Below are 19,698 nucleotides of genomic sequence, written 5' to 3'. Positions count from 1 at the left end.
TCACCAAGGCTCTTCTCCCCCGATAGCTCAGTTTGGCCAGATGGCCAGCTCTAGGAAGGGTTCTGGTTGTCCCAAACGTCTTCCATTTAAGGATTATGGAGGCCACTGTGCTCTTAGGAACCTTAAGTGCAGCAGAAATTTTTTTGTAACCTTGGCCAGATCTGTGCCTTGCCACAATTCTGTCTCTGAGCTCTTCTGGCAGTTCCTTTGACCTCATGATTCTCATTTGCTCTGACATGCACTGTGAGTTGTAAGGTCTTATATAGACAGGTGTGTGGCTTTCCTAATCAAGTCCAATCAGTATAATCAAACACAGCTGGACTCAAATGAAGGTGTAGAACCATCTCAAGGATGATCAGAAGAAATGGACAGCACCTGAGTTAAATATATGAGTGTGACAGCAAGGGGTCTGAATACTTAGGACCATGTGATATTTCAGTTTTTCTTTTTTAATAAATCTGCAAAAATGTCAACAATTCTGTGTTTTTCTGTCAATATAGGGTGCTGTGTGTATATCAACCTCCCTGGCGGTATGATTATTTCATATTTTTGATGCTGAAAGCGGTACAATTATTTTGCATGGAAATTTGGCATTTTTTATTGTAGGCCTGTAATTCTTAGGAATAACTCACTTAAATCTGTCCAAACCAGAGTCTAGTAGACATCTCGGGCATGATCAAATTTGAAACACGAAATCATAAATTATAATATAATAAATAACTATAAATAATTATACCAAATAATAATATAATAATAATAAAAATTATTCAATAATGTAATCAAATAAAAAACACTGAAATTTGCTCAGTTGCAGAATTGTCGCTGTCATTACTTTTCAGTGTTTGATGACGGATCTCCCCACAAATCACTATCGCTCAATTCTGCGAGTGATTCTAATTTATTATCGCTGTTTTCTAGCTGGTCTAAAACCACTTTTGATGTAAAGGGATGGTTTTGGTTGCTATGGACAATCTCCAGTTTCCAGGCAGAAAGAACTGTTTTTATAATATAAAACTGCATGCAGGGCACTGGAGAAACCACTAGGGACAAAAGGGATGTGAAATAATTTCATACAGTAATGTAATCTGTAAGATTACAATATATTTATTGTGTGTGTTTCACTTTTTGAATTTGGTGCCGTTCTCCGTCCCCGTGCGTCGCAGCACTCGCAGGGAACAGAGCTCGGCTCTGTGATGAATCAAGCGGAGGACAAGCCTCTCACACTGCGGGGAGATATCACAGGATCCTGGGGACAAGGTAAGTAAGCTCTTCCTGGATCCTGCGATGCGATCTCGTATAAAATGAACCTCTCTGTCGCAAAAGATGTAGGAGGGCTCGCTATTCCACATATAAAAAGTTACTTTCTAGCCTCGCAATTACAGCAGTTTTCTGGTTGGATGGAAATATCGGAGTCTGAGGGCTTGCTGTTGCCGTTATGTAGGGATTACTCACTTGTCTCCTTATTAGAGACAGGGACTATTCGAAGGGTAAAAGGTGATGATGATTTATGATTGGCAAATTATTTGATAAAATATGGCAAGAAATGAAAAATATCACCAATATAGAGGGGTATACAACCCATACCCCAATATGGGGGAACTTAGGTATGAAGTATTGGGAAAACTGGAAGGATTTGATCTGTGGCAAAAACAGGGGGTAAGGTACCTGAGTCAATTATTTCAGGAGGACACTTTAAAATCTTTTATTCAAATAATGGAAGAATATGAAATCCCGAAGAATAGGTTTTTTCAATACCTCCAGCTTAGACATGCTATAAAAGCACAGTCCCGCTCCTGTGATTTAAAATTAAGATTAAATAGGTCAACAATAATCTCCCTATTGGATTCTAAAATACATAAGAAAGGACTTATATCACAACTATACTGGGTACTATATACTAAATTTCAAGATTTGGTAGTTATTCCATGAAGGGCTCAATGAGTACATGATTTGGGCCCAATATCAGATGATCAATGGTCAATGGCCTTATCTACAGTCCCTGATGTATCTTTATCTACCACACAAAAGTTAACACAACTATTTATCTTACACAGGGTGTATCATACTCCAGAGAAACTATTTAAATGGAAACAGATGGACTCCCCTCTCTGTCCTCGATGTAAGGGCGAACCTCATTCATATGTTATGGAAATGTCCCAAACTTCATTGATACTGGGGGGGGGGGGGGGGTAATCGGGACTATTAACAGCTTGTTAGGAATGGGATTGCCACTAGATCCAGGTTTGTGCTCGTTAAATATGATGGAACCAGCCGGGATCTCGAGTGGTGATTATATCACACTATTGAGAACAGTGGTGTAGTGGATAGCACTCTCGCCTAGCAATAAGAAAGGTCACTGGTTCGAATCCCAACCACAACACTACCTGCCTGGAGTTTGCATGTTCTTCCTGTGCCTGTGTGGGATACTCCGGTTTCCTCCAACACTCCAAAGACATGCTGGTAGGTTAATTGGATCCTGTCTAAATTGTCCCTAGTATGTATGAATGTGAGTTAGGGACCTTAGATTGTAAGCTCCTTGAGGGTGTAGGGACCGATGTGAATGTATAATGTATATGTAAAGCGCTGCATAAATTGACGGCGCTATATAAGTACCTGAAATAAATAAATAAATAAATAAAATTGAGAAGCCTGTTTCAGATGCGTAATTTAATAGCTTAAAAATGTATTTCAGTACATGCCCCAGCAGTGGAGTAGTGAAGAATACAAATTAGGGAAAGTCAGTTAAAAGAAAAATATGTGATTTTGCAACGAGACTGTCCAGGGAAGTTTGAGATTATATGGAGAAGGTGGTTGGCCGATTTTGGCCCGGATATCAAAGGAAAATTATAGTTAGCAAGGGCTCAGAGGGCAGAGGGAGAGAGGTTTGATTTTGAGTAGGGGTGTTTTTTTTTTTTTTTTTGTGAGTGGTTTTATTTGTTGACATCAGTATCTGGGTTGTATGTAGAGTTTGTTTGTAATATACTGTATTTTTTTCAGTATGTTAAAATCAATAGAAAGAGTTATTGGATTTAAAAAAAAACATAGAAAAATCAGCTTTTTTGGTCAGAAATTTACGCCTTATACCTGCAAACGTTTGCAAATACGCGAAAATGTGCACAAATGCGTGCAAATGCCCAGTTACATATTGTGCAGAATGAGAATAAGTTTCCGCGAGTGCACACAAAAATGCGCCAAGGCATATACGCGAAAATGCGTGTAATATGAGCAAATACAAAAAAAAATAAAAAATAATAATAATTTCTGAAAAAAGTAGATGCATAAACAGGAGTATCATATGCAAGAGGCCTAAAAGTGACCTCTTAATTTCAACTCATATACATTGATAAATTAAAGCAGTATTAAACCTAAAAGCAAACATTTATTATAGTTCAGCTTACCAATTCTTAAATGGTATTGCTGCATTTGTTTCCATTTTTTTAGGCTTTATTTCTTCTATGTGTATCTGATGATCCAGTGAGCAAGTCTGTTTATTTTCAAGAGCACAAGCTAGCAGAATGTATCAGTTTACATGGATGAGACAAACCAATTAACAATGGCAGGGCTGATTAAAATGATCAGCTTTTATTTATTCATGCAAAACCTTTATCCCAAAAGGAAAAAACGATTTGCTGTAAGTGATTATAAAGTGTGAGCTGGAGTTTGCCCTCAATTTGTTAGTGTATATAAATCTGCTAATACATTTAACATTACGCTCCCCTCCAGACTGACAATGCTACTGTCTGCTGAGCATCCTGTTTTCATTCATCCAGAGTTGTGTCTCACTAATACAGGAGGTGTGTTACTGGCCAGATCGCCAGGTGAAAACAGAGTGGAAAAGCCAAAGAAAAGAAAACTTGTGCAGCCACCACATCCAATGATTGGTAAACTGAAATATAATACATTTTTTGTTATTCAAATAAAATGTATTGTAGACTGCAATTTCAGCCAGGGGAACCAAATTTAGTTGAATTTTTTTCGAAAAACCACAAGCCCCATATGTCAACTTATACATGGAGATTGTTTGGTTGACAATAGACTAACAAATTTAGATGAACTTGACTAATAAATTAAAGTAGAACTCCAGATTACACTTTATAATCAGTTACAGCAACAATTCTTGCCTTTTGGGATAAAGGTTTTACATAAATAAATATAGGCTGATAATTGTAAGCACCCCTGTCTGTGGTAAATGGTTTGTCTCATCCCTTTAACTGTTACTTGTAATAGACAGCTTGTTAAAGGAAGTTGAAAACAAACACATTTACTAGCAGCATCACCAGGTGAAAATAAAAAGATACACACTAAAAAAAGAAAATGAATGCAGACACCACTAAGAATTGGTGGCCTGCAATTTAATAAATTTTTGTTTTTTGTGTTTAAAACCACTTTGAGGGTTCATGTTGACTGGTGTTTGTGTCAAATGCTGCACTTTTCCCTTAAAGGCATACAGCTGTGTTTGAATAGAAAAGCAGCGTGAAAAAGGCTGTGTTTGACCTTCACAGTTCCACAGTTCAAACATACCTTTAGGAGGACATGTTGCGTCCAAAGAGATGCAGTGCAATGCAAAGCAGGTCAACTGAAGCCTCTGAACTTCCATGAGTGCTGTTCCTTTAAACTAAACGGGAACTTGCTGACTTTACTGTTTTTGCATTTGAGAGCAAGCATTCCAAATGCACATCAAATGCAGAATAACCATGCTGGTTTACATGAGACCTAATAATAATACAAATCATAATTTAGTGTAGCACCCTCTATTAGATGTACATAGTTAGTTGTTAGTGTAGGTACATTTGGCTTGGCTGAGAGCCAGGCCTGGGTTAAATCTGGATCAGGGCTGAGTAACTCAGGGAGACTGGAATACTCAGCAAGCAGCATTTCAGGTGACTCCCCCTGTTTTCTGGAACTGTGGAGAAGTTTCCAGTTGCAGTGGGGTGGAGTCTAGGAGGAGTTGACTGGAGTATTGATGAGAGCAAAATAGACTGGTAGGGGGAAGGCCACCTCATAGGTACTGATGAGTCAGGCAGCAGGCAGATGGAGATGGAGTGCTGAGGAGGCTGTCCGTGGCCCTTGAAGGCACCTTCTAGTCTGGGGGGTTACTCCAGACCTGGGGCTTGGGTGCTGGAGGGACCCTCTACAACACATGGAAGAATCCTTTCCTGGAGGCACGGGACCAAGTGTGAAGACAGCAGGAGCAGATCAGCACATCCAGGAAATCTCCTGAGAAGTCAGCCGAGTGTGCTGGTGAGTTAGCAGTCTGGGAGGACTGTGGAAAGAGTGTCGATCTGGAGGACTGGTAGAGAAGTTACCCAGGAGGGCTAGTGAAAGGGACAGTTGCAGCCAGGTGGGTTGACAGTGCCTGAAGAGGTGGTGCTGGGATCAGTAGCCACAGGAGTGATTTTGCTGGACACTGCAACTTTCCTACACACTTAAAGGGGGCCTTGGGTTCCTGCCTATAACAGGCTGCTGTTTTAAATCTGACTAAGTGATTTTTGTCAGATCTACAAAGAGTGGGGTTTATTTACTAAGGCTGGAGAGCGCAAAACCAGGCTCACTTTTGCAAAGAAACCAATCAGCTTCTAACCTCAGCCTGTTCAAAAAGCTCTGGCAATAAAATCTGGACGCTGATTGGTTTTTATGCAGAAGTGAGCCCGATTTTGCACTCTCCAGCTTTTGTAAATAAACCCCAATGTGTCAGCTGAAATTCTGCAAGTGTGCTGGAGGAAGTGAGGAGTGTACAGTATATAGACTGTATATAGGAGAAGTTGTCCCTGAAGTTGTTTGAAGTCAAGTGTGCATCTCATAATTTCCCAAACCCTATCCAAGTTATTAACCCCAAACAAAAAAACAAAAACACACTAACTCAAGTGTGCCTGTGAAAATTCAGTGTGCCTGGCTGTGCATGGTGGGGGATCCCATTCTTCTTGCGGCTCCTTAGGGGTGCTCTACAATAGTAATGTTATTAGAGGTGAACTGTATGTAAATAGATAGAAACTGTGCTCAGTGCTAGAAAATTTAATTAAATAAGTCAAACACCAAAATGCCACAGCTGCACTCAAAACAGCTCAACACTATTAGGTTAATGGTATTAGAGGTGAAGTATAATTGTTTTTTAATTTATAGGTTTATAAAAGAACATTATACCATTTACTACTATAGTGCTAAATCCTTACTTTTCTAATAAACAACACTACACAAAGTACAGTGCCTTGCAAAAGTATTCACCCCCCTTGGCTTTTTACCTATTCTGTTACATTACAGCCTTTAGTTCAATGTTTTTTAATTTGAATTATATGTGATGGATCAGAACACAATAGTCTAAGTTGGTGAAGTAAAATTAGAAAAATATATACATAAAACTATTTTTCAGAAATAAAAAACTGATAATTGGCATGTGCGTTTGTATTCACCCCCTTTGTTATGAAGCCCATAAAAAGCTCTGGTGCAACCAATTACCTTCAGAAGTCACATAATTAGTGAAATGATGTCCACCTGTGTGCAATCTAAGTGTCACATGATCTGTCATTACATATACACACCTTTTTGAAAGGCCGCAGAGGCTGCAACACCTAAGCAAGAGGCACCAATAACCAAACACTGCCATGAAGACCAAGGAACTCTCCAAACAAGTAAGGGACAATGTTGCTGAGAAGTATAAGTCAGGGTTAGGTTATAAGAAAATATCCAAATCTTTAATGATCCCTAGGAGCACCATCAAATCTATCATAACTAAATGGAAAGAACATGGCACAACAGCAAACCTGCCAAGAGACGGCCGCACACCAAAACTCACGGACCGGGAAAGGAGGGCATTAATCAGAGAGGCAGCACAGAGACCTAAGGTAACCCTGGAGGAACTGCAGAGTTCCACAGCAGAGACTGGAGTATCTGTACATAGGACGACAATAAGCCGTATGCTCCATAGAGTTGGGCTTTATGGCAGAGTGGCCAGAAGAAAGCCATTACTTTCAGCTAAAAACAAAATTACACGTTTTGAGTTTGCGAAAAGGCATGTGGGAGACTCTCAAAATGTATGGAGGAAGGTGCTCTGGTCTGATGAGACTAAAATTGAACTTTTTGGTCATCAAAGAAAACGCTGTGTCTGGCGCAAACCCAACACATCACATCACCCAAAGAACACCATTCTCACAGTGAAACATTGTGGTGGCAGCCTCATGCTGTGGGGATGTTTTTCAGCAGTCGGAACTGGGAAACTGGTCAGAGTTGAGGGAAAGATGGATGCTGCTAAATAGAGGGATATTCTTAAGCAAAACCTGTACCACTCTGTGTGTGATTTGAGGATAGGACGGAGGTTTACCTTCCAGCAGGACAATGACCCCAAACACACTGCTAAAGCAACACTTGAGTAGTTTAAGGGAAAACATGTAAATGTTAGACATGTGCATTCGTTTTCGTCCGAATGCATTTTCATCCGAATTTGTGGTATTTTTGTTATCGTTTTAACAAACGATAATGAAAGTGCAGAATCGGAAAAACGAAAGATCCGACATAAACAAATGCTTTATTATTGTTTTCGTTGCTACAACAGTTCAGTATAGATAGGAGATTCGACATGATGATGACAATAACAATCTGTGTCCATCAAACCTGTGGTCGAATGTGCCTAACCTTAATTCTATTAGTCCAAGATTATTCTACATAGAGAGAAAAGATTCGACATGGAGAGAAAAGATTCGACATAGGGGAGAAAAGATCACTGCTGGAATTGGGTGGGGGAAGTAAAATAAAAATAATGATGATGATGAATGTTATTGGCTGATTGTAACCAAAGAGGAGGAGCAAAACTAAGTATACACGTACAGCCAACTTACTTTCACTTACGATTTGCTAGCAGAGAGAGACACACACACTGAATCATTTCAGAAGACAGTCAATCTTACAGTAGCTGGTCCGTTTGTCAGAGAACCTGAATTATTTAGCAATTAAGCATAAGCACAGCAGCAGAACAATAGTGAAGCAAGCTACAGTTCAACTTAACTTTTTCATAATAATCTGCTGCTATTGTTTTAGTGTTGTGAACTTGATAGTGATACTAGTGTTGCTAGTGTTGTGATAGCCTCAGAGGCTGCCCGTGTTGTGGGGGGGGATTTATTATTATAGATTCTATATTATAGATTGAGATTCTATATAGATTCTATATACCCTATCTTACCTGTCTGATCAGTGATCACTATCACCAGTCCATTTTCTGTTTGAACTATATACATTCAACATGAACGATGAAGATTCGACAAAGCAGCAAAAAACATACAAACGTTGAATCTTTGGCTTATGGTGTCTGTTGAAAGTTCTAAGAAGATTCGACGGAGCAGGTAAACTATACGGCGACGTACAGTTTAGCTGCTCCGTCGAATCTTCTTTGAACATTCGATAGACACCATAAGCCTTCAATGACAGATTCGACCTTAAGTAATTTGGATTTTCGGACGAATGCAATTTTTAACGAAAAGCGAAATAAATAAAAACGAATTTCGGGAGTAACCAAATAAATGTATTTTGCGGACAAAAACGAAATTCTGAAACAAAATATTTCAGTGTGCACATGTCTAGTAAATGTGTTGGAATGGCCTAGTCAAAGCCCAGACCTCAATCCAATAGAAAATCTGTGATCAGACTTAAAGATTGCTGTTCACAAGCGCAAAGCATCCCTCTTGAAGGAGCTGGAGCAGTTTTGCAAGGAGGAATGGGCAAAAATCCCAGTGGTAAGATGTGGCAAGCTCATAGAGACTTATCCAAAGCGACTTGGAGCTGTGATAACCACAAAAGGTGGCTCTACAAAGTATTGACTTTAGGGGGGTGAATAGTTATGCACATTGACTTTTTCTGTTATTTTGTCCTATGTGTTTTTTGCTTCACAATAAAAAAAACACATCTTCAAACTTGTGGGCATGTTCTGTAACTTAAAGTATACAAATCCTCAAACAATCCATGTTAATTCTAGGTTGTGAGGCAACAAAACACGAATGCCAAGGGGGGGGTGAATACTTTTGCAAGGCACTGTAAATCGAGGAAGCCTCTTCGCTTCAGTGTGTTCAATAGATATGGGGCCATTTAATAGGAAAGCTTAGCACTCTGTCTGCTCCTGCCGAATGGAAATCTAGATGAGACTGTCTGTAATTGCAGAGGAGGTCCTCTCACCTAGCCAATTAGGTGACTCATTCAACAGTATGTAACCTAAAATTCTGCTATTCAGGTCTCAACAACATGGGACATCTACTGTAGGAGTACCAGACTTGCACGTATCGCTTTTTTGTCACAAAGTGATAAATATGAAATATTAATTTGCGGTATTTAATATCTATCTTACAAATGAAAAATAACGTTTCCAAAAATGTGCTTTTTTATTTTTGTACACAATGCAGCGATAGATGGAAACACACTATACACTCTCTTTGAATGGCATTTCTTTACAGTATTTTACTGAATATTGTGATATTCCAATGTTATATCTCACTGGAGACAGATGAACATATTTTTGTTTCTGAAACTCCAAATTGACCATTGAATATAGAACTCACATTACCTTACTACAATTTGTTCTTAACATTTTATGTTTTTTCCCTTGTATTATTCTTGTAGCACCCACTAGCTGTGTTGCTAGAGTGCTAGAGTTTTGTGTAGTGTAGGTAAATTTATGCAGACTTGGCTCTTAAACAAACCTGCCAGTTTTTTTTCTGGGTTGGGCAGAGATCCAGGGAGAGCTGGATGACTCACAGGCAGCATCACTGAGACCCCCCCCCCCCCCCTATTTCTATAATGTGCTGGAACCTTATAGAAAGATGGAAGGGGAAGTGAGGTGGAGCTGCCTAGAGTATTCTGAGGGCCCTGACCAATCCCCAACTTGGGTTGGCAGGGGAAATACTCTGGGTCAGCCCAGCTGGGGAGGAGTTGTTCAGGTGGAAGCTGGAGATGGAGTGTTAGGCTGTCGTGGCCTTTGAGGGAGCTCCCTAGTCTGGGGGGGGACCTAAAATCACAGAGGTGTCCTGGCCAGGAGGCACTGGATTCAAAGAGGACTGTGGGAGAGCACTGTCTCCAGGAGGGCAAGGAACAGCCAAGAGGGCTGGTGAGTGACACACAGTCAGGAGGACTGGGATGGATGCCTGAAAGGACTGGAATGGAGCAGTCTGGGATGGGTGCAGAGCCAGACAGGAGGACTGTGGAAGCACGGGCAGTGGAAAGGGGCAGCTGCAGCCAGGAGAGTTGGCAGTGCCTGAAGAGGTTGTACTCGGAGCAGTAGCCTCATTTAGGATGGTTAGCACTCAGAACTACCTATTTTTTGCTACACCAAATGGGCCCGTGGTCCCTGCCTGCAAAGGGCATTTGCTTTGAGCCTGACAGTGTCAGGTCCCCACAAGAGTGCTAGTTGGTCCTGGGAGCGATAGTCTGCAAGCAATATGTTGTGGCGGTGAAAGAGAAGAGGTTGTATATACTGGAGTGTATATAGTTTAGTCCCTATGTATATTTCTTCAATCAAGTGGGCATCCCATACTGCATGTATCCCATCCCCATTCAAGTTTGAAAGTGCAAGGACTTCTTCTTGACTCGTGTGCTTGGAAATTCATGTGACTGGCTGTGTAGGGTGGGAGTGCTGCATTTGGGGGCTCATTCTGGGATGTCTGCCCACAGGTAACCTGCCAGGCTTTGCCCCTAGCAAATGGAGTTGGTCGAGCCAGGGAAGTGTGCTTTGTACCAGAGAACGTAGAGGGATTGAATCGGGGAAGGACTTACTGTTTGTGTTCTGCCTGCTTGTAATTGCAATACCCAAGTGCCATTTTCCTAAGCAATTCGTGGGATCTGCCTTCAAAGTTCAAGTTATTGCTGCCCTGCTTACCAAGTTAGCCCAACCGTGGCTGGGACGGACACTTGTGCTAAACCTGCAATTTAGTGAACTTTACCATGTGCTGTCACCCGTGGCAACCACGCCTATGGATTACAAATATGTCCAGCGATCTGCTACGGCTGGACATTGTGACTTTATGCTCCAAACTTCTGCTTCATACAGTAAAGTATGCCTGGAGAAATCTACTGTTCCGGGAAGATCAGGGTAAGCCAGCAGGTGCTTCTGGGTGGGACTGTTCTGATTATGTTCCCTTCAGTGAGGCATGGGCTAACAACTATTGTTGCTACAGGCAACCACCGTGAAAGTCAGCAGCCGCCTGCTCCCAGTTGCTCGGGCACAGTCAGTGCCAAGTGGCAAGTTCTTCAAGTATCAGAAGGCCTGCAAACTTCAGTACAGCTAACAAAGGGTTACAGCCACGCGTTCGGGAAGAGACCTGCTTAGCAGTTCTGCAGGCGCCAGCCCATCTGGAAACTTGGGGGTGGAACTACCAGCCTGTAAACGTACCTCTATGTTAGCCTATGTGGCCATGCCAACGTAGGTGTTTACAGGCATATTAAAAGAGGAGCTTTTAGAGTCTGGAAAAAAAGCACCACCAGCACAATCAGATTTTGGGCAGAAAAAAATGCTGAATGCGCTTAATAACGTCTAAACTCTAGGAGCATTTAGTACTTGAATGTAAATGAATTCCAATGTCTAGGAAAAAACAATATTCTGGCCAATTAAATCAATGCACGCCCAAATGCTTGACTCAACTAAATATGTTTAAGCTTGCATAAAATTGCAAGAATGAGGCTTTAGGTGCATTTTTTACCTGCCAGGAGAAAAGGTGTCCAGGGGAGGAAAAACAACTTCCTAAAAATGCTGGGTGCCTATGCATATGGTGGTGACGCTTTAGTTTTGTTGCCTTTTGAATTAAACATCTTATCTGCAAACTTGCTCCAGGTCACTGACACTTCCAGGTGTGTTAAATACCTACTTCCCCAGCTGCATGCTGTGGTTCCTCTTGCTGACTTTTATGTCCTGTAGTGATGAGTGAGCTGGTGAGTGGAAATACAGCATGCGATGGGAGGAGCAGGTATTCTTGCAAAAAAACAGGAAGATGGGTCCTCTGGAAAGGTGAGCATAGATGCTTTGCTTTTATAGACTGGGCTTATATTACAAATGACCTTGTGGTGAAAGGGTCACTTTAAGTGACTGAATTACATAAAATAAATGTTACTCACATTAGAATGTGTCTTAGATTCCGGAACATCTTCTGGTGGATCTGTGAACAAAACAGAACAAAATACACATATTAATATGAGTACTGGGCATCGGATTAATTTACTAAAGGCAGAGCTAGGTGAGCATTTTTTTTATTTATTTTTGCCTTGCACGTCACATGCAGTGAAAGCATGTCTCAGGAACATCTATGCTGACATTTCTGACATTCCAGGCATGCACCGCTACTGTCAGAGGCGTATCTAGTGAAAATGGCGCCTATGGCAAGCACTGAAACTGCGCCCCTATCAAAACAAAAAAAAAAAACAGCTAACAAAACTACAGTACAAGTCAAGCTCTTTAATCTTTCAATTAACAAATTATGGCTTGGCACTACATAAGCTGCCCGATGGGTCAGTTCGCCCCTGCTCTTTAAACAGTCCACATTCAGGGAAAGTTCATGTACTGCAAAGTTTGCAGTGCCTGGACTTTCACTGAATGTGGACTGTTTAAGGAGCTTGTTGCACAAATCACTTTATTACACTTTATGATATCTATTTATTTAATCCATATTGAGCACTATTTGATTGTGCGTGTGTGCCAAGCAGAAGCAGCCAATCAAATATAGTGCTCAATATGGAATAAATAAATATGCATAGCCATAGATATCAGAAATAAAAGTGTAATAAAGTGATTTGTGCAACAGCAGGTACTACTTTTAAACAGACTGTAGATGCGACTACAGGAAATAACCAGAGACTGCAAATGCGACATACTACAGGAGATGACCAGAAACTGCGAATGTGACATACTACAGGAGATGACCAGAAACTGCGAATGCAACATACTACAGGAGATGATCAGAGTGCGAATGCGACATACTACAGGAGATGATCAGAGTGCGAATGCGACATAGTACAGGAGATGACCAGACTGCGAATGCGACATACTACAGGAGATGACCAGACTGCGAATGCGACATACTACAGGAGATGACCAGACTGCGAATGCGACATACTACAGGAGATGATCAGACTGTGAATGCGATATACTACAGGAGATGATCAGACTGCGAATGCGACATACTAAAGGAGATGATCAGACTGTGAATGCGACATACTACAGGAGATGACCAGACTGCGAATGCGACATACTACAGGAGATGACCAGACTGCGAATGCGACATATTACAGGAGATGGCCAGACTGCGAATGCAACATACTACAGGAGATGACCAGACTGCGAATGCGACATACTACAGGAGATGACCAGACTGCGAATGCGACATACTACAGGAGATGATCAGACTGCGAATACGACATACTACAGTTGATGATCAGACTGTGAATGCGACATACTACAGGAGATGATCAGACTGTGAATGCGATATACTACAGGAGATGATCAGACTGCGAATGCGACATACTAAAGGAGATGATCAGAGTGCGAATGCGACATACTACAGGAGATGACCAGACTGCGAATGCGACATACTACAGGAGATGACCAGACTGCGAATGCGACATATTACAGGAGATGGCCAGTCTGCAAATGCGACATACTACAGGAGATGACCAGACTGCGAATGCAACATACTACAGGAGATGACCAGACTGCGAATGCGACATACTACAGGAGACGATCAGACTGCGAATGCGACATACTACAGGAGATGATCAGACTGCGAATGCGACATACTAAAGTTGATGATCAGACTGTGAATGCGACATACTACAGGAGATGATCAGACTGCGAATGCGATATACTACAGGAGATGACCAGACTGGAAATGCGACATACTACAGGAGATGACCAGACTGCAAATGCGACATACTACAGGAGATGACCAGACTGCGATTGCAAAATACTACAGGAGATGACCAGATTGCTAATGCGACATACTACAGGAGATGATCAGACTGCGAATGCGACATACTACAGGAGATGATCAAGTAGCCAGTTTTAAAATTTAAGCTTTCAGCAATACACAGCTATACAGGACGGTAAATAACATTGCCAGGGAGGGTTTAGCATAACAGTGAGTCTATAGGCAGAAAGACCTACCTGGCCGGCCGGGCTTACCTCCCGCTCTCAGAGGTCCGGAGGCGGAGCTTTTCGGAGTAGGGGTGGGGATTTCGTGGTAGGGGGGCTTTAGCGGTAGGGGGCGGGGCTTTCAGCGGTAGGGGCGGGAATATTCGTGGTCCAGGGCAGGGCTCTCAGAGCTCCAAGAGAGGTGATCTCAGCGCTCCGAGCACATACAGAGTACATGGGGCGGGCCAGGGCAGGGTCAGAGCGTTAGTGGAGCTCCCAGCCCCGCCCCTCCCTGCAGAGCCTCCCTCAGCCTAAGCCGAGCCCTAACAGCTGGATATCTGATAGGAGACCGGCGCCGCGATCCGATAGCCTGTTTACCTTGCATGGAAAATTGCACTTTGCACTGGAATTTTCCCCAGAATTTAGTGAATGTTGTGAAATTTGACTTTGCAAAGAATATCCAATCATGTGTAGCGGGCACCTACTTTTGAGTATGTGACCTTTTTGCTAGTTTAGAGTTTCAGATAAATTTAGGCAGGCTTGTACCATTATAGCAGGCCTGTTTGTTTATTTGGGATTTGAGTGACAGGTAGTTTGTATGCGAGTTCTGGCCAATCATTAATTTGTTTGGCAGGAGGCGGGAATCTCATATAAAAAGCCGGGTCACATGGTGAGTCAGGAGTTTGAGTTTGGAGAGGAGCCCAGCCTGGTTCCCGGAGGGGAGAGGTTCCCCCTCCGGGGAGCCAACGGAGCCCCCCCTGCAAGGAGGGTGGGGAACCGGCGTCCGTAGAGGAGTAGATGACACCGTACAGCATGTAGTCGCTGGTGTCGTTGGCCGCCCCTGCAGGGAAGGGAGTGTGCCAGGAAAGAGGAAAGGGAACAAAGAATCATTGCAGAAGAAGTAGTAACTAAGCAGAAGGAAACTGGGCGATCGATCGTTTATGAGTGGCACATGGACTATTGATCACGTGAGTGAAAGCCCAAGGGAAGGGTACTGCCAGAGCCTGAGGGATGTTGGTACGCAAGTCAGTGAGACAGGTGATGATGGCCTGTGACTTTGGGTTCAACAATGCCCCGGGATTCCAATCAGTCAAGTGGGAGGAGTTATTCAGAGTGACTTTTCTTTAGCTCAACTTGGAAGTACCATGCAGATGGGAAGTAGTGGTAAAGAGGTGGCGGTAAAACTACTAGTACACATATAGAGATACGGACTGTTCTTGGAAAGTTCTGCAGATAAAGAAGTTGTTCAGAGTGACTCTTTATCAAATATTCTCTATTAAATCTACTTCCATCCTCCCCGATGAAGAAATCACATAGTGTTTTCTTATTATCCGCAGTGATGCTAGGTCTTTGCACGAGAAGCAAAGAAAAGATTACAAAGCAACAAAAGAGCATCTCAAAAGAAAACCCTTCTCCTATCCCAGTTTATGTTACTTAATAAAAGCAAGAGAAAAATGCAATATGGACTGTTTCTATTCTTATGGGCTGCGATGGGCTGGGTGGTAAACGCGAATTAAGGATATAATAATTAATCAGCCGCTCCTTCGGGGATAAGCGCTACACATGTATAGCAGTAATATTAAAATGAATAAGGTGGCTTTTGAGTAAATAGTTCGTACCTTTTTTGCCTGAAATGACCCAATAGACCAAACTGACAATTATGATCAATACTGCAATCCCAACAGCAACTCCCATAGCGATCAGCCACAGCAGAGATCCAGCTGAAAATCAAAAGGATAAGACAAAATCACAATGTTTTCTGAAATGTAATTTACACAAAACGACATAGATATTTAAAAAATACACAATTTCATGAACCTATCAACTTAAAACAGACTTCATTTGAGATTTATCAGCATAAAAGTCTCACGCTACTATTTTGAGTAAAAAAAACTAACTCCTGTCAGTAGATAACGAGCTCTTGACTACCAATCAGACTGTACAGTCTACTGTTTTTAGTCAGATATCATGTGTATACAGATAATTACAAGCAATATACAGAAACACGATTTTCATTACAATAACCACAGTGAGAAGTTATTTAAATGAAAGGTTCTCAACTGCATTGCAAGAGGCAAAGTAAATTGATCACAACAGTATAAGTGGCTACAGCATAGGTGTGCACAGCCTATTGCATTAGGGTGTGCACCCCAAAGCTCAAACATGTGCATGTACGTATATACACCGACAGTGTAAGTAGAGCAGTGGACAGTATCAGTAGCACAGAGATTAGTGTCAGTAGGGCAGTGGACATTGTCACTAGTTTTTACTATTTTTTTTATTATTATTTAAATTTTAATTTAATTATTTTTAAATTTTTTTTTATTATTTATTATTATTTCCAATTTTTTTAGGAGCCCCGTTAGGGGGCTTTGGTGAAATATCAGGGGTCTAAACAGGAGGAATCTGCGCCACACAGAGTAATTAGGGTGTGCCCACGCACACCTGGTGCACCCTGTGCGCATGCCTATGGGCTACAGCTAATATATAGATACTGTATATACCAAGGGGCAGTGGCATATCTGGCACCCTGGGCTGATCATTTTTCAACACCTCCCTTGCCTACATACACACATAAAAAGAAATGAATTAAAGGACTATAGCGCCACACGCATGTGGTTGTGGGCAAATTGTGCAGTGGGAGGGGCTTAAAGGGCCATGGCTAAATAAAACCCCTTCCTCTTCTAGCTTAACCCCTCAGTAGAGACCCCTTCTTCTAGCCTAACCCCGCAGTACAAACCCCCCAGTACAGGTCCCCATAGCCTGATCCCTCAGTCCAGACCCTCCCTCTATCCTAACCCCTCAGTACAGACCCCCCTCTCAGCCTAACCCCTCAGTACCAACCCACCCTCCATCCTAACCCCTCAGTACAGAATCCTCCCTTCCATCTTAACCCCCTCAGTACAGGTCCCGCAATACAAACCCCCTCCCCAGTATAGCCCCCCTCCATCCTATACCCTCAGTATTGACCCCCCTCTCAGCCTAATCCTTCAGTACAGACCCACCCTCCATCCTAACCCCTCAGTAGAGACCTCCCCTTCCAGCCTTTCTCCTCAGCGCAGACATCTCCCCTTCCGTCTTAACCCCCTCAGTACAGGCCCCCCAATACAAATCCCCTACCCAGTACAGCCCCCCTCTCAGCCTAACCACTCAGTACAGACCCACTCTCCATCCTATCCCCTCAGTAGAGACCTCCCCTTCCAGCCTTACTCCTCAGCACAGACATCCCCCTTTACTCTTAACCCCCTCAGTACAGGCCCCCCAATACAAATCCCCTCCCCAGTACAGCCCCCCTCCCAGCCTAACCTCTCAGTATAGACCCACCCTCGATCCTAACCCCTGAGTACAGACCTCCCCTCGCAGCCTAACCCCTCAGCACAGACATCCCCCCTCCATCTTAACCCCCTCAGTACAGGCCCTCCAATACAAATCCTCTCCCCAGTACAGCCCCCCTCCCAGCCTAACCCCTCAGTACAGACCCCTCAGTACAGACACCCCTCAGTACTGACAGAACCCCTCCCATTTTAACCCGTAAGTACAGTTTACCCGTTAGTGCAGATCTCCTCCCTCTACTTACCAGATGCAGTGGCAGATCAGAGTGAGGGAATTACTTCTCACAGCTGTGTCATGTGAGCAGAGCCAAGGGGGAGTCCTCCCCTTGACATTAAACTGCCTCTATCAGACAGGCAGAAGTGGCTAGAACTGTTTTAGCAAACAATAGTTGTAACTTTCTATAAACTCATGTGAGAGTCAATAACATAGTTGGAAAGGAGGGATGACATAAAGGCTACTGTGCAGACATTCAAAATTATTATTCGTTATTACATACTTGTTACTATAATGATCTCAACTTGCGGGCTCGCTGGTGACAGCAGTAAACGTCCCTTGATCTCTGCTGTGTATTGACAAGAGAATTTGGTAGGGGAGGTGTTATTATTTTTCTTCACAGTGATGGTTATTGCTGCTGCTCTTGTCTGCGGTTTGTAGGTATGTACACTGGTCACCTCATCTGTTTCATTAAGAAAATGGAATATTGCCCTTTCATAACTTTCCTTGATAATGCAGTGCAGAGTTACATTGCCTCCATCTTTGATTCTTCCATTAGGAGGGTCTGCAGTCAACAATGGTGGACGCAAATGATCTGTAATGTAAAAAAGTAATTATTACCTTATAAGTTTGCCCTATGCAACTAGCAGACATCCTTTTAGACCATAACTAGTTGATTGGCACCCAGTGGCGGCTGGTGCTAAACTTTTGGGGGGGCTTCAAACCAACCCCCCCCCCCAGGTCCGCACTCACCCCTTCATGGTCGCGGCACCGCGGCTTCCTCAGCTTCTCCTCCCGCCCAACACGATCTGCCTCCTGTCCTGATTGGCCAGGGAGGAGAAGCCGGAAGACAATAGTGCAATAGTGATTATTATTGAGTGGGTGGGTTCAGGGCACAGTGTCCTGTGCCCCGAGCCCAACCTTTTTCCTTGTCAAAAAGGTTTTTATTGATTGAGCAAAAATGTTTAATACACATTAGATACAATAAATAATAATATTATAACATAAATGGTAAATGGTACAAGCTCATTAGTTAGCTAACTACGACCAACATTTGTCACAGCTCATGCGTGTCACATTTGTTCAACAATTTTTTTTTTAAAAAGAAGACCTGTAAGTGTATGTGAAATTTTCCACCACAAAATGTACTCAGCCAATGAGAGGTAATGACTCCATTTTTATTTTAAAAGGCCTAGAGGACCGCCTTTTAAGTGGTGGGGTTAACGTGTTTCGTCCTGAAAGACGACTTGAGAAAACAGAGCTCTTGCAAGAGTTTACATCACAAAATGTACTCAGCCAATGAGAGGTAATGACATTGCAGATAGTGAATCAGTACAATATCTTCCATTTAACATTTGGTTACTGTCTGACCAAAGGTATGAAGGAGATTATGTGTCAGGTTAAATTGTCTTATTTGTTGGACCAGAGCTTTGGAAATATTGTTTATTAAATCAATACATAGGTAAAATATAGTAAAAAATGATTTTGAGATGTAAGGAAGAGGAAAGGAAATAATAGTAGGAAAGATAGTAATAGAAGAGAAAGAATCCACAGGATTGACCCAGGTAACATGGCACGATTTCTGATGATACTAAGAACGCTATATTTTCATACTGATGGGGTATAGTGCCTCCCAGTTTTTAGAAATCTGGATTTATAAATTGCAAATATCTGAGTTTGATTATGACTATCAGCTACCAGAGCCCAACCTTTTTCAAGCCAATTAGAGTCTCACTGACTGGATCACCAGATGGGAATAGACGGAAGAAAGCATAAAATAGAAAACAAAAGCTGCCATTACATCTAAGAATTGGTAAGATGCAAAATAATAAATGTTTGCTTTTGGGTTTCATACTGCTTTAAGTGCCTTGGTGTGCTAATTTATTTGATTTAGTTATATTTGTCATTTTTATTTGGTACTATCATTTTTTTTAAATTTACATTTTATTCATTATTTTCTCATAAAAAAAGCTGATAAATAAAGAATTGTCCACATTTCAGTATGGGTAAGGATATTTCAGGATATTTCAGTATCCTTGAGTTTTACTTTTCTCAGTGGGGTC

At 42.1% G+C, this 19,698-nt stretch overlaps 1 protein-coding gene across 1 annotated transcript in view; it reads right to left on the bottom strand.

The window, feature by feature from the left end:
- The window catches only part of LOC141145238 (immunoglobulin superfamily member 1-like), a 54,542-nt gene that overhangs the window by 15,010 nt on the left and 19,834 nt on the right, over window positions 1-19,698 (bottom strand). Inside the window, exons 6-8 of the mRNA XM_073631753.1 lie at window positions 17,919-18,230; window positions 15,709-15,810; window positions 12,082-12,122 (exon numbers count right to left, since the gene is read on the bottom strand). Of these exons, the coding sequence (XP_073487854.1) occupies window positions 12,082-12,122; window positions 15,709-15,810; window positions 17,919-18,230 (455 nt within the window). The remainder of the gene's footprint in view (window positions 1-12,081; window positions 12,123-15,708; window positions 15,811-17,918; window positions 18,231-19,698) is intronic.

Source organism: Aquarana catesbeiana, linkage group LG01 (genome assembly GCF_042186555.1).
Source record: "Aquarana catesbeiana isolate 2022-GZ linkage group LG01, ASM4218655v1, whole genome shotgun sequence".
NCBI lineage: Eukaryota > Metazoa > Chordata > Amphibia > Anura > Ranidae > Aquarana > Aquarana catesbeiana.
The sequence above is the reverse complement of the archived record's forward strand: the minus strand, read 5'-3'. Positions and strand labels throughout refer to the sequence as shown.